Below are 14,662 nucleotides of genomic sequence, written 5' to 3'. Positions count from 1 at the left end.
ACCTATTTTCTAATAACCCTGACCTAAGAGGTGTAGATGCAGATGTCAAAGAGGGAATCGTCCGGGTCACAGTTATTCCACTTCCTGCTGCAGTCTTAATCGATCCTCTACCAGGAGTACCAAGAACTTTTCGAAATGGAATATCATCTTTAGTTTCCAAACTTCCTCTTTTTGAAGAGGCCTATAAAAATAAAGTTTAACAAAGCTAAATCTTCAAATAAATTGGTATACTTTTAGACCAGTGATTCTCAAATGGGGAACTTTAAAAAATACCCATCTCCAGAGATTCTAGCTTAATTAGTCTGGGATGAGGCCCGTTCATCAGTATTTTTTTAAAGCACTACAGGTGATTCTAATGTATGATTAATGTCATAAACGGAGCAACACTTTTTTCCCCACAGTACTCTTGTAAACTTAAAAATTCCACAGCACACCTAGAGGCAGAAGGGAATTTACTATGAACTACTGGGGGGAAAAAAGATTCACATACACAAGACATGGTTCTCCTGACCTGCATGACAATAAATCTTTAGATTAAAAAATCCAATTATGATTATGATAAATTAAAGTGATGTGCCGCTGAGTTAATTCCAACTCCTGGAGACCCTACGAATGAGTGACGTCCACAATGTCCTCAACAGCCCTGCTCAGCTTCTGTAGACTCGTGCTTATGGCTTCTTTTATGGCATTGAATCCATCTCATTTTTTGTATTCCAATTTTCCTGGTGCCTTCTATTTTCCCCAGCATTACTGTCTTACAGTAACATAGATGTGACAAAAAGGAACAATGACATCTGGTTGCCGCAACTTAAATGCCAAGTCACATATGACTTTTGAGGCAGTTCTAGTTTGGAGGAATGAAACAAATATATGTAATCATGGGAAAAATGAGAGTGGGACAGAGACCACTGGTGGAAACTGAATCAAAGAGTGTACCCGAAAGATACATCAAGAACATTTAGAAAGAAAACAGTAATTAAAAAATATTAGTTGGGAAGTAGTGCTTTCGAACAGCATTCAGCCAAGTAAGTTTCATAAGTCTACATTAAGAGCTATGTGATTTCTCTATGGAAGGTATTTCCAAAAACTTTCCACAGAATTATAATCTTTGGATAGGAAAGAAAACATCTCTGAGGTCATCTGAATGAACGGTTTAAAAAGTTAAGTTTATTTTCAAATGGGTAACACATTCTCAAGATTCAAAAATCAAAATAGTATTATAAAAACCATACACTGAGAAGTCTCATTATCACTCCCATGCCATCCACCTATTCTTCCACTTCCTTCTCCTACCACTTGTAAGTATTCTTCTATTGTTTCTTTATGCAAAAGCAAATCAATATTTCATTCTTTTTGTTATACAAATGGTAGCATACTATATGTATACTATTTGGCATACTTTTCAACCTTTTTGACCCCCTTGTACAGTAGACATATTTTACATCACAATCTATTACACACACATAAATAAAACTGAAACAAGTTTCAGAAACCAATACTTATCATTACTATGTACAATACCTTCTATATTCTATTCTTATTCTTATTCTATTCCTAGACTATTCCTAGTCTATTCTTTCCTTTATTTAATGCTAGTCACAACCCACAAAATTGATTTTATAATCCCACTAATGGGAATCATTATTTGTGTATAGCATGCTATATATGTTAATACACATTTAAATATTCCAACAGTTTAAATTTCTACCTATAAACAGATGAATCTCTAATTATGCTGAGTAGAAAAGCTAGATTTAAAAAAATTACACACTGGTTCCATTTATATAAAACTCTAGAATATGCAACTAATCTATAGTGACAGAAAGCAAATTAGCTGTGGCTTAGGGATAAGAGCCAGAGAAGGAGAGGGAGGGAAGGATTACAAAGGGGGAATGAGAAAACTTTTAAGGGTTATGGCTATGTTCACTAGGTTGATTACGGTGATGATTTTACGGGTATGTGTATAAGTCAAAACATATCAAACTGTACTTTATTATGTGCAATTTACTTAATGTCAATTATACCTCAACTAAAATGTTAAAAAAAAAACACCCATTCTACAAAAAGAAATTAACAAAAATGAAACCTTATTCATTGCTTAGTCCAGTAAATGGACTGAGTAATCACCTCTCTGCATAGCCAAATAGAACTCATCAGTTTACTTACAGGAGAGCTTCAAAGTTTCTCTTTAACACCTGGTTTTCCTTTGTAAAACAAATTAAAAGAGATAAAAAGCAAACAGAAGACTTCAGCAAAACAGTCCGGTATCATACAGTGTAGGGGCAAAGTTCGTTAATACAGAACAGACACAGAGGGCATCACAGAAATAACAGCAAACGCTGATAGGGTTGTTAGTATATCGTATTATGGGCTAAACACTTTTATATGCATTATCTCACAGCAATCCTTAATGTATTATTGCTCTCTCAATGTTACAGATGGGTAATAAGGCTCAGGCACTTAAGGAACTTCTCCAATGACCCCCAGCTAATAAGTGTCAGCACCAAGTCTCAAACCCATATCTAACGCTAAAGCTATGCTTTTAAAAACTATACTGTGGTTCGTAATGATGACCATGAGACATTGAGCTACGTTAAATTGTGCTCAGTAAAACTACATGTAAAAATGGAAGAATGTGATAAATTTGAGAAAGATTTTCATAAAAATAGTTGAAGAGCTTGAGATAGCAAAAATGGTAAATTTCAGGTATGTGGAAAATATACCCTTGTGACAATGCCAGAATTATTAGGCATTACAGTCTAAATTCTACTTCCTGCAGTTACCTTACAGAATGTCTATGATTACCATTTTTTTTTAAAAAAGCTAAAAAGATTCAAATGAACATACCTGATTGTCTGAGTAGGAAAGCTGCCTGTTGGTTTCCTTCTGTGAAGTCCTGCTGCCCAGAATAGCTCCAAAATTACCAGACCCCTGAGAAGGTTTTATGGCTGGTACAAAACAAAACAAAACAAAACCCAAATCACTTATTTTAATAAAGAGATTTGTTGTTATATAATACTGAAGAAACAGAAGCAGGAATAAAACAAATCAAAGTGCTTATAAACCAATTCTTTCTGAATAGAAAACACATCTGATATATAATTAAAATTTAGAGCTAGAGTGTCAAGCAAAAAATTAATTAACATGCAAAAATTTGGGCACACATAATAGAAGGATAAAATTTTAAATGAAAAAATAACATGCTAGAATTTCTCCTATACAAATATTTGGTAATTAATACTATAGAAAAGTTAGTTACTGTGTCTCCATGGCATGAACATTGACATTAATTAGATGTCAGGGAAACATGTCAGAACCAGTGACAGATATACTTCAAATAATGCATACTCCAAAACGTTCTTTTTAAGTTTAGCAAGTGGAACACATGGCTTCTATTGCAAAGAAATCAACGATAGTTTAAAGAACATGCAAGATACTATATAAATAGGAATTTGTATACTTTTAAAAGTATTTTAAACTTCGCCAATTTCCCACTGATGATTTGGAATGTTTCAATTTTTAATATTGTAAACAATCTGACCATCCTTTCACATCTCTTGCACTAATGGAACAATTTCTGTAGGATAAACTCCTTAGGAACAAGACTTGCTGGGGTAAAGGATGCTCTGGCTAGGACTTGCAGTACTATGTTGAACAGAAGTGGTGAGAGAAGGCATCTTTGCCTTGTTCTTGATCTTAGAGGAAAATCTTTCCGTTTTTTTCATCATTAAGTATGACATCAGCTGTGGGTTTTCATATACAACCTTTATTAGGTTGAGGTAGTTTCCCTCCATTCATAGTTTGTTGAGTATTTTTATCATGAAAGGGTGTTAAATTTTATCAAATGCTTTTTCTGCTTGGAGATGATCATGTGGTTTTTGTCCTTCATTCTGTTAATGGGTTAGATTATATTGACTGATTTTTCATATCTTGAACCATCTTTGCATTACAGATATAAATCCCACTTGGTCATGGTACATAATCCTTTTAATGTGCTGCTGAATTTGGTCTGCTAGTACTTTGTTGAGGATTTTTACATCAATATTCACCAGGGATACTGGTCTACAGTCTAGTACTATTCTTTTATAACTGCTAATGTTAGACGTTGGGATGATTAGTGCTCACCTGCATTAAGTCTGTTTTGATGGACTGCATCTAGAAACAACCTCATTTCCTCTGCATCTTTACTTGGTACTTTGTCGATAGACAAGAAGCTATTATCTTGTAGAGTTAACATTAGGCGGCTTTGTTTTGCTCCACTGGGTCGAAGCACCACGTTTTTAATGTTATGACTTAACTGATCGACACAAAAGAAAAATTATCTTATCACTAAAAACATGTAATAATGAAGCATATAATAAGCTGTATAATGAATACTAAACTTTATACTTTCTCAGTTACATTTCATACTCTTCCCCACATTTAGTTTTTTTCCCCCCAACCAAAAAACAGTTACCATTTCTTGATACGTTTAAATCAAAATTTTCAATTTTAGGAGAGGCAAACAGATAGTATTAAAATTTATTTTACATCGTAATCCTAGCACTCTTGATTTTACGGTAGGGAATTACATATTTTCAAGTATAGTTATAAAGTTATAAAAACTAGTGAGTTAATTTTCAGAATCTAGATGGTTATACCATCACCAATTTAGAAAGCCATACTGGATTAGAGGCTTTCTTTTTCTTTTAAACAAAAGCTTGTAAGATACCTGGCAAATGGTTTAAGTAGCTGCAATGTAAAAGGATATATTAATTCAAACTATAGTCCTTAAAATAATTCCACTTCTCAAAAACACATTGAAATAAAACTTTATCAGTGTAAAGACATCTTTTTTTCTTTAACTGTCTAAGCAGGCTCATTTAACGTTTATTCAATCACAAAGAATATGAGTGCCCTGGAACTATCTTAGCTTACTTCTCCCTCTCCCCAGAAATGGTTCAATAACTTGTCTTATACTTTTCCAGACTCTGGGTGTGTGTTACAAAGTGATAACTTTTATTTTCTCTTGGCTGAAATTTTTCCAAGACCAAATTAATAAATTTTTTAGTTTCTTTATTATCTAAATAATTCCTACCAACCAGGCATCTTTATTCTCTAATGTTCTCCCTCAGCAGGCATATATAAAAGTTTCTAAAGCTGGCTTTTGATGAAGACATACCCTCTGAATAGCATAAAGAAGGAAGTAACAGCATTTCATAATTTTTTTTTAAATTAGGAAGAATGACCTTTGTCAATTTTTAGATAAGAAAAAACAATTTTATCAGACTTAATTTACATGTAAAGTTTAAACGATGTATTTTTTTTTAGCTTTGAAGTAGGTCTTAAATTAATGTCTTTGAGTAGAAATTCTATCACAAAACACAATAACTAGTTTCAGGTGCTTTAAGTCCAAAATTTAAATGAACAGTTTAGCAAGCAAAAGGAAAATAGATCACATAAAACCATTATTTCATTCAATATACCACTTTTTAAAAATGAAAGTTAAATAAAAGGGGACACGTTTGTTCATTAACAAACGAGATGAGAATCATCTTGAACTGGATCGCTTCCGTAACTGAAAATCCTACCTAGCCCCACAATGTTAGTAATTACCCACGTGGGGAGGCCTCCCAATTCTTTCTCTAAGAATAGACTTCTCTGGTGGAGCTCCAGTCCTGTTTACCTAAAGCCCGCTGGACATCAATATCTTAACAACTCAAACAATTCATCTCTCCCCATTCCACACCCCAATCTTCCCTCTGCTCCATCACAGAGGACATAAAAGGGACGGCCATCCACCAAAAAACTTGGGAATCTCCCCAGACACTTTTCTCTCTTCCCTCTCAAATCTACTGCGTTGTCTTCTTGAAATCACTTCAAATCTACCCTTTCCTCCCCTTGCTCCTCCCACGTCTTTTCCTTTGTTGAGGACTTTCATTCTTAAACTCCCACAATAACCTCCTCCATGTCCTTATTCTCCCACTGTCTCTTGAAATAAAGTCGTCTGCCTAGTCCTCAAATGAAACTGAACCTAAGATTCCTGGCTCCTTAGAATCTAAGTATGACAAATAAGATATTTCAAGATTTGGTTCCTATCTAACCCTTCAGCATCTATTTCTGCCACTCACTCCCTACTGTCCATTTATTTTAAAATAATTTTCTGGTTTCCTCAGTGCTGATCCACACTTGCATGTGTTTGTCCATGTATAGATATTACCTCTGCATCACCTCTACCATATGTGGCAAATTCCTATTTATCCTCCAAATCCTCAGAGCATAAACCACTCCCTTGTGTTACCTCAGTACCTTTGAAATATTTTTTATACAGTTTTATGTTTTTAAATTATAGTTGACATAAAACATTACATTAGCTTTAGGTGTACAACCTAGTGCTAATACATTTATATACCCACAATAAATCTAGTACCCATCTGGCACCATACATAATTATTACAATATTATTGACTATATTCCCTATGCTGTACTTTATATCCTGTGATTATTTTTATAACTGGCAGCTTATACTTCCTAAATCCCTTCATCTTTTTTGCCTATCCTCTCAACCCCTTCCCATCTGGCAATCATCAGTTTGTTCTCTATCTCTGAGTTTGTTTCTATTTTGCTTTGTTTGTTCATTTACTTTGCTCTTTAGATTCCACATAAGTGAAATCATACAGTATTTGTTTTTCTCTAACTTATTTCACTTAGCATAATACCTTCTAGATCCATCCTTGTTGTAAATGGCAAAATTTCATTCTATTTTATGGCCGAGTAATATTCCATTGTATATATGTTCCACATCTCTTTGAAATATGTTTACAGCTGAGAATGCATTTGATTTTAAGTTTCAGAGGAAAAGTATCTCATTTAACTCTGTATTCTTAGCCCTTAGCACAGTACCTACCACAGCAAGCTGTAGGTGGTTAACAAATGAATGCTGAATGCAAACTAATCTAGAACTGAGATGAGGGTAGAATCACAGTAGAATCATTATGCTCCTAAAGATCTATGCTTGCTTATTTGAATATTTAAATATTTACTCAGTGCTAATTTGGGCTGAGGACTGAAAAGCTGATTATCTATTTGGAAAAATTATTTAATTGAGATGGGCAATTAGTAGTTACATGTATGTGGCAGAAACTTCTACTGTTTCTATTACCTCTGTCACCATTTCTAATCTATTTAAGAATACCTAGTGCTTACAGCTCTTTTGAATTTGTCTAGGTCTTCCAGTTCTCACCGGTAGATCCCCCCCACCAAAAAAAAGAGCATCTTTGATACACAAAATCATAAGCAATTTATTTTCATAGTTCAAAAGCAAAGACAAATGGAAATTTTACCTCAGCTCAGGTTCTCAAGCATAAAGTTTTATAAATTGTTCTTCAATAGAGTACTTTAAAATATGCTTTTGTATAATCTAATTAATACAGAACTTTAAAGTGCAGAAAAAACTAAGACATTATGTTCTTAAATTCAACTCATATCAAGATGAGTAGTTCTTGGCTGCACAAGATAAATAGTATAGAAGTGAAAACAAAACTCTCTTTTCTGCAGTGATAAAACAATGAGATCCTTTAAAAGTTTACAATTAGAAGAAAACAGCAGTAAGGATGACCTTGAATGGTCTGTCTATACCACCACTCTGGCAGGATTATTTAGGAAGCAGACATTAAGATGACACTAAGAAGTCCTATTAAAAGCTAGCACTAAATAAGGATAAATCTATCGTTTGTGTTAAAGAGAAGGAAAAAAAAGGAATAAAGTTCTCCTACTGTGGTTTTTAAAATAGCTTAGGTAGATAGTATCCAAACTCAGTTCCTCTAATCTTCCTCCCATCAACTTTCTTTTCAATAATGGTGACTACTTCCCACTCTTTATTATACATGATCAATAATGTTACTGAATAATTTATAAAATATGAATATAAGAGTATGAGTGTGCTGGAAATAAAAAACAAGAAATATTAACGTAGGCGGAGGGCTACCATGATACTTAGTATGGCAGAGAACAATCATTCACTAAAACATGTCACTGAAGGTCTATTCCAAATCGAAATTTGATAATACCTGAAATGTCCTTGGAATTCCTCCAGTGTTATAGTGCACTATTAGGCTGACTTTATTTTCTTTTTCCACAATTTCAAAAGATCCTTCTTTCCATTTTGTAATCCCCGTCTGCATACTTCGAATTCTGATAGGACCATGTATCTTCAGAGGAGACATACTTTCTTAAAAAATAAATTGCTTCTAGCCAAATTATAAAGCAAAAATACACCTTCACCTGATAGATTCTAAGGAAGAAAAATAAAATAAAAAGTTACAATTTACCAGTGATTAAAATAAGTGTTTGAAAGAGGACATTTAATGAACCATCTTATGTACTTTTCTCCATTTCAATAAACCACATTTTATTAAGCAGCCTCAAAGGCCTTGCTTGATTAGCGGCATGGCACAGGTAAGAAAGACAACTAAGGCAGTCACTGATCCTGACTGTGTGAATATAGCCAGCATTTACTTACTTCTTCAGTACATGTTCCCTTCTTTGCCATGTGTCTAGTACCTCTATGCATTAGTGCCTAAATTTTGCATTTTGTACCACTCACACCATATTGCTGCCACTAAAGGCAGGTCAATACTAAAGATTGCATTCTCAGTGGGATTGCCTACAGCAACACGATCAACTTTTACCTTCCTTCACGAATGCTAAAGGGTCTTGAATTTCAAATACAAGTAAAAAAATATTTTCAGTCAGCTGACTCCATTTTTCAGAATGGAGTTCTCAAAATATCAATTCAAACCAAGTAGTCCAAGCATATCCACATGTATAGAAGACATTAAATGAAAGCAAAACTGTAAGAATAATCAAATTAGTTTAACCCCCAAAACTGTATTATTTGAGAAAATCATTTATTCTCTGGGGGGGGGGGAACAACCCTCTCTTCCTAAGAACCACTTACCATTTATGTTTAATATCACAATTCCTAGAACTCTTTACCAATTTTATCTATGACAGATATTCAAATTTCACAAATGACCTTCTAATACTTACAAATGGCTTACAACAATAGAATGTCTAAGACTCTTCAAACTAGCTTACCAAATGTCAACAAATACAATAGTAATAGCAGAGAACGGCAACAAATAGTGTATGTTATACAATTCCACCTCCATAAACCTTCCGTATAGAGATCTATAAAGATATCTTTATAACGAACTGCAGATCAAATTACATCACACTCAATGTTAAAACATTTTATACTCTTTTTCAAATCTCTAAAATCACTGCCTCTAATACAGATTTGTGCTTATAATTTAATAAGTCAAAAATCATTAAACTTTGCATCTGCCTAAACAGCTGAACTAGAAAAACTTTCAAAAAAGTAGTGATCAAAGGAAAAACATACTAGGTCTAGATATCAGGAGCCAGCTGTCACGAATTTGTAACTTATCTTTTCTAACCTTTAGTTTTCTCAATTGTAAAATAGGAATAGCAAATGCTATAGTGTTGCAGAATTAAATGAAATAACACACATTAAGCACTCAACAGACCCTAGCCTTAATATGAAATCAGTGTCCATTTTCTGAATTTATTCCTTGTCTGCAACACTTTGTTCTTCAAAGACCCCTGATAAATAAGTTAACAGGGGTTACCAATTCAACTGCCTACATGGGTCAGTCAGGTAACACATATGATGGGCAGGCAAAATATGAAAACTGCTATTCAAATCCAGCCAATTTTATCAGGTAGAAACAGTGAAACTAGCATTACCAGATCATCTAATTTTTCAAGAAAATGACAAATTTTTGTGTAAATCTGCCCATTTTTAATTGTGGGCAATGAATTCAAAGTTATGTTTAAAAGCTACAAATCAAACAAAACCCACTTGTAGGCAGGGTACAGCCTACGGATCACTAGTTTAAGGCCTCTAGATACTGTACATCAAATAACAGGGAATAAAATTTAAGAAGATATGAAAACACTCTTAATAGTTAAAAGGTGTTACGCATTGTAAGTCCTCTTATTATTATTCACTCATCTCATCAAATTTCTTGAGTGCCTACTGTAGCCAGATTTAGTATAATTTGCTGGGTATATGAATCCATCAAAGTTACACAGCCCACGACTTTGTTTATAGTCCTGTCTGTTACACAACATTTAATTCAAACTAGTAACTACAGAATTTTGGGCCAGCAATGTGTTTGTAATACTATTTTTTGGTGCTTCATTGTTTGGATATATCCTTGAAATTTTTTCCACTCTATTTCAGCCCAGCCAATAATACGTGGCCCCTTTCCTACCCCCGTTTCTTATGCCAGAAACGTGAGTGTTATCTTTGACTTCTCTCTTGATGATTATTGGTATTGGATTGGAGATGGAAGGTCAAGGTAGAGTCCTGTCAATTCTACCTCCATACACCTTCCAGACTTCTTTATAATGAAATGCAGATCAAATCATATCATTCTCCTCAATATTATCCAATGACTCCCCATTGCCCTCCCAGTAAAATCTAGACTCACTAACATGACATAAATGCCCTTCATGATCCAGGTTCTGCTTACCTCTCTTCCCAACAAGCCCTCCAAATCCAGCCATCTGAACTATTTATAATTTCCCTAAAAAAGCCACATGCTCTCATGCCACTATACTGTTGCACTCACAGAGGTTGAAGTCTGCAGGATGTTTACGTACTCTCCCCATGCCCCACAAGCTCCCATAATTTCTTCTCCTGTCTATAAAATCAAGGCTCAGCTTAGATCTAATCTTCTTTAAGAAGCCTTTCCCAGCTACCTTTCTCTTTTTCTCTCACCCCATATCCACACTGAGACTGTTCCATACTTCTCTATTCTTCTGTTGTACCCTGCGCTTACTTCCAGTAGGGCATTTATCACATTTTGTTATAAACTGCTTACCTCTTTGTCTCTCTCTATCTAGACTCTTCTATTTAAAGACAAGGAATGTGTTCTTTAAGCTTTGCATCCCCATTAGGACAGTGTCTGATACACAAGAAACAAACTCATTATTCACGAATAATGAACAAATCCGTACTATCAACTTTATTCAATTTACTGTGAAAATATACAACAGCAGATACTAGAGCCATAAATCCCTTTTACATAACCCTCTATATGGAAATATAGGGTTCTATTTCCTAAGCTCTTTACAAGTGTATCACTATGCACTGTATTACATATAACTCATCTTTTGAACGCTTAAGCCTTTTCTATGTGCATATGAACTTCACTAAATGTACAGCTATCGTCATATCTTAAGACTCAATGAGAAAGATAATAATGCATTATTAAAACAAAAACCTTAGTAAATTTGCCTAAACTGGGCTTTATACTATTCATTGTTCAATTAAAAAAACTCCATTTTAAGAGTTTTGTCAAATTTTCTCATCTTTCTTTATATGTCATTATGGGTCAGGGTGCCAAATTAAAAAGAAATAATATAAAACCCCATTATCTTAGTATTTTCCTTACAAGCCAAAAGTAAAGGTTGTTGACCTTAAATTCCACCAACAAAAACATATTTTTAGAAATTAGATTTAACAAAATGTTGAGGTAAAGATTTCAAAGCTCACTAAAATCCGTCAGAAATAAAAACAAACTTTATTGGTTATTTCTATTTCTCCATATAATTCTCTCTATAATTTCTCTCTACATAATTTTCAAACATTTGATGCAGAGTTTGGTTAAGTACATAAAATTTTACTTCAGATATTTAACATCTTCCTAACCATTTCTACTAACAATCTCTTTTTTTCCTAAGAAAAAAAAACCTAAAAGGTACAGGACATAAAACACTTTCTTAATGCCTCAACTTAGTCCATTACCTACTCTTGCATTAAATGGATTAACTATATCTACGTTTGTATATTCATATTTTCAGGGTTTGCCCTACTTGGTTAAGAGAAAAAACACTAAGTTTCTTTTTCAGTATTTGGCATGATCCAGTAATAGTTAAACTTTCTATGAAACTAGGACAAAGACAAGGTTTCTTTGACCTCTGTAATGCTAATTCACTATCACAGCGACATTAGGAAGACAAAGTATAACAAAAACTCATTCTTTAAGTATATCCAGAGAGATACCCCTTTACCTAAATTTCTTCACAATTATTAAAATACTCAATAAAATTACCAAACATGTGTCTATACCCCCATACAGGTGTTTAAATGCTATTCTTATTTTAGGTACTGCTTTGAAAACATTCTTCTCCAGAAGTGCATTCTGTGGTAAAGAAAGCATGCTAAAGAATAAAGCAGCTACTACAAAACAGAAAACTGTCAATTCTTGTCAAAATGCATACTCTTGGAAACATATATCCAAAATAAAAACATTACTTACTTTTCAGTGACTTTTACTGAAAAACCCTATGTAACAACAATTCACCTTTATTCTGATTCTTGTGCCAAAGGCAATGCACTCTTCTTTGGGAACTACTCATATTCTGCAGCTATGCCAGTTCTCCGGAAGCCATCAACTCAGCTAAAGAAAATATAAGCGTGCCTTTTTAAATGAATCCAATGTAAAAAATTAAAATTATTTTTAAATGTGATCATTTATACAACAAAGATTAACCTTTTGATTATTTAAAAACCATAAACCACCTTACTGAAAACACTTAAAATATAATGCTCAAGATACACACACACACACACACACACACACACACACACACACACACACGAGAGTGCAATAGAACTGTAGGGATAGTTCTACTTGCAAAATAAGGGATCCCAGGAGGAGCCGGCACTTCAATTTGTGTCTTGGTTTATTTATCCCTGCTACATTTTGAAACTAAGGCAGTGAAAAAGAGTGTATCTTTTGTTAACTTCAGAAACATTGTTTCATAATGATGTCTTACGTCTTAAAGATACCACTTCTATGATGTGCTGATACAATTTCAAAAGGTTAAGTAAACCTGGTTTTTACTTTTCTTTCAAAACTAACTTTATGGGTTTCTTTTTCAAATTTAGGCATCTCTAAGCCTCAACTTAAAGGCGGTTCTAACTCAAACATCTCTCATTGCCTTCATGAAAGCTGTAACATCAACTTTAAACTCGTTTATTCACTTAGTAAAAAATCATTTACTGAGCTACTCCAATTTGATAGCAGTCTAGTATGGATACAAATGTGAAAATTATACAGCCCATGCCTTCAAGAGGCTCCCCAGACTTCTCTCCACTTCTCCTTCCCCTTTCATTCAAGCAAAACATCCTAGCATCAGCTTTAACCTCTTCGCATTTATCTAAAACCCAGTCTTTTCATACTAGTTACTACCCTAATTCAGAAACACATCACTTTGCCATCACTCCAACCTAATATTTATTACGCAGCATTTACTAAGCACAGTGCTAAGCTCCATACATGCACTATCTCATTTAATTTTCACAATATCCTAAAGGATAGGGATTACTATTATCTCTCTGTTACAGATAAGGAAACCAAGGCTTGGAGAGATTACATAATTTACCTACGGTCAGAGTCAGTAAGAGACAACAGTCTACCACCAGAACCCACGTTTTTAACTACTACCATACTGCATCCTCATCAATGATTTGCAGCAACCACTTTCCAGTCTCCATTCCCTCAGGATTTTTTCATCCAATGAATCTTTACCCTTTCTAAAGAACTACTCTTTTTATCTCCTATCAAGGAGAATATACACTGCCTCCTTAACTTTCTCCCTAAAAGTGGGAGGGGGGGAGGACCTGTCCTACCTTCTTTTGTACTCCAACAAAATAACAGGCACTTAGTATGTGCTAAATACTTGCTATTGATGCTGATTCCTTCCCAAACATTTTTAAAATTTTATTTTATTGTGGTAAGAATATTAACATGAGATCTATCCTCTTAACAAATTTTTCAGTATACAACACAGCACTGTTAACTGCAGATACCATGTTGTACAGCATATTGCTAGACCTTATTCAACTTTTCAGCTTGCTTAATTGAAACTTTCTCCCAAACATTTTTAACAGCTCATCACTACCTACAAGATGAATCCAAATGCTTCTCTGTTCGGCATTCATACACTTCCTATGTTTTATTTTCTATTTCTCAACAAAAATCCTGTTCCACACACACAAATTATTAAATTTTAATATTTCCTTCCCATCTACCACCAACTTACTTAAATAGGATGTTTTCCTTTATTTTTGGAAACCTCCTTGCTGGTCTCATAGTTTAACCTGTTGTTTAAAAATATATAAACCACTGCTCTGATTTCTAAGGGCTTTCTTGCACAAAGATAAAATTAGTGTTGTGGCTGAAAGAGAGAAGTTGCCCTAGATAAAGTTTATCTCCAATTCAAAGAGTCTAAAATCTAAATGATTTTATGACATAAAAATGAAAATTCGTCCAAAGCTGGAAAACCCTTTGTTGTTTTTTTTGTATCCTTTGATTTGTCTGCAGACAGAAAAGGTGTTTGTCAACAGATGACAAGAATATCAGTAACCTTCCAAAAGACATGATGGCTACTCATTTAACCAATTCTTGAGAAACAGAAATTAAATAGTTACTAGCTTATATTCTAGTAAGAGACAGACTTTAAATAACCACACAAATAAACATATAATTACAAGTTCTGAAAGATGATATAAAGTGCAGGGCATGATGAGAGATTATAATAGGGTCCCTGATTTAAGACTTGGGGGTTAAAGGTTAGAGAGCAC

At 34.0% G+C, this 14,662-nt stretch overlaps 1 protein-coding gene and 1 non-coding gene across 6 annotated transcripts in view; one reads left to right on the top strand and one right to left on the bottom strand.

Annotated features, from left to right (window-relative positions):
• The window catches only part of USP37 (ubiquitin specific peptidase 37), a 75,541-nt gene that overhangs the window by 58,260 nt on the left and 2,619 nt on the right, over positions 1-14,662 (bottom strand). For 3 of the 5 annotated variants that reach the window (XM_033113007.1, XM_033113005.1, XM_033113009.1), the window contains exons 2-6: positions 12,333-12,473; positions 8,049-8,272; positions 4,126-4,297; positions 2,848-2,948; positions 3-181 (exon numbers count right to left, since the gene is read on the bottom strand). In XM_033113007.1, coding sequence (XP_032968898.1) covers positions 3-181; positions 2,848-2,948; positions 4,126-4,297; positions 8,049-8,204 — 608 coding nt within the window. In that variant the 5' untranslated portion in view covers positions 8,205-8,272; positions 12,333-12,473. Of the gene's footprint in view, positions 1-2; positions 182-2,847; positions 2,949-4,125; positions 4,298-8,048; positions 8,273-10,892; positions 10,977-12,332; positions 12,474-14,662 lie in introns of all 5 variants that reach the window. The other 2 variants (XM_033113006.1, XM_033113008.1) reach the window with 2 other exon arrangements.
• LOC117026407 (U7 small nuclear RNA) lies at positions 7,176-7,234 on the top strand. Its single transcript, XR_004423758.1, has one exon. It is a non-coding gene; the product is annotated as a U7 small nuclear RNA (small nuclear RNA).

The sequence above is a fragment of the Rhinolophus ferrumequinum genome, chromosome 8 (assembly GCF_004115265.2).
Source record: "Rhinolophus ferrumequinum isolate MPI-CBG mRhiFer1 chromosome 8, mRhiFer1_v1.p, whole genome shotgun sequence".
Taxonomy (NCBI): domain Eukaryota; kingdom Metazoa; phylum Chordata; class Mammalia; order Chiroptera; family Rhinolophidae; genus Rhinolophus; species Rhinolophus ferrumequinum.
Note: the sequence above shows the minus strand (reverse complement) of the source record. Positions and strands in the feature narration are given on the sequence as shown.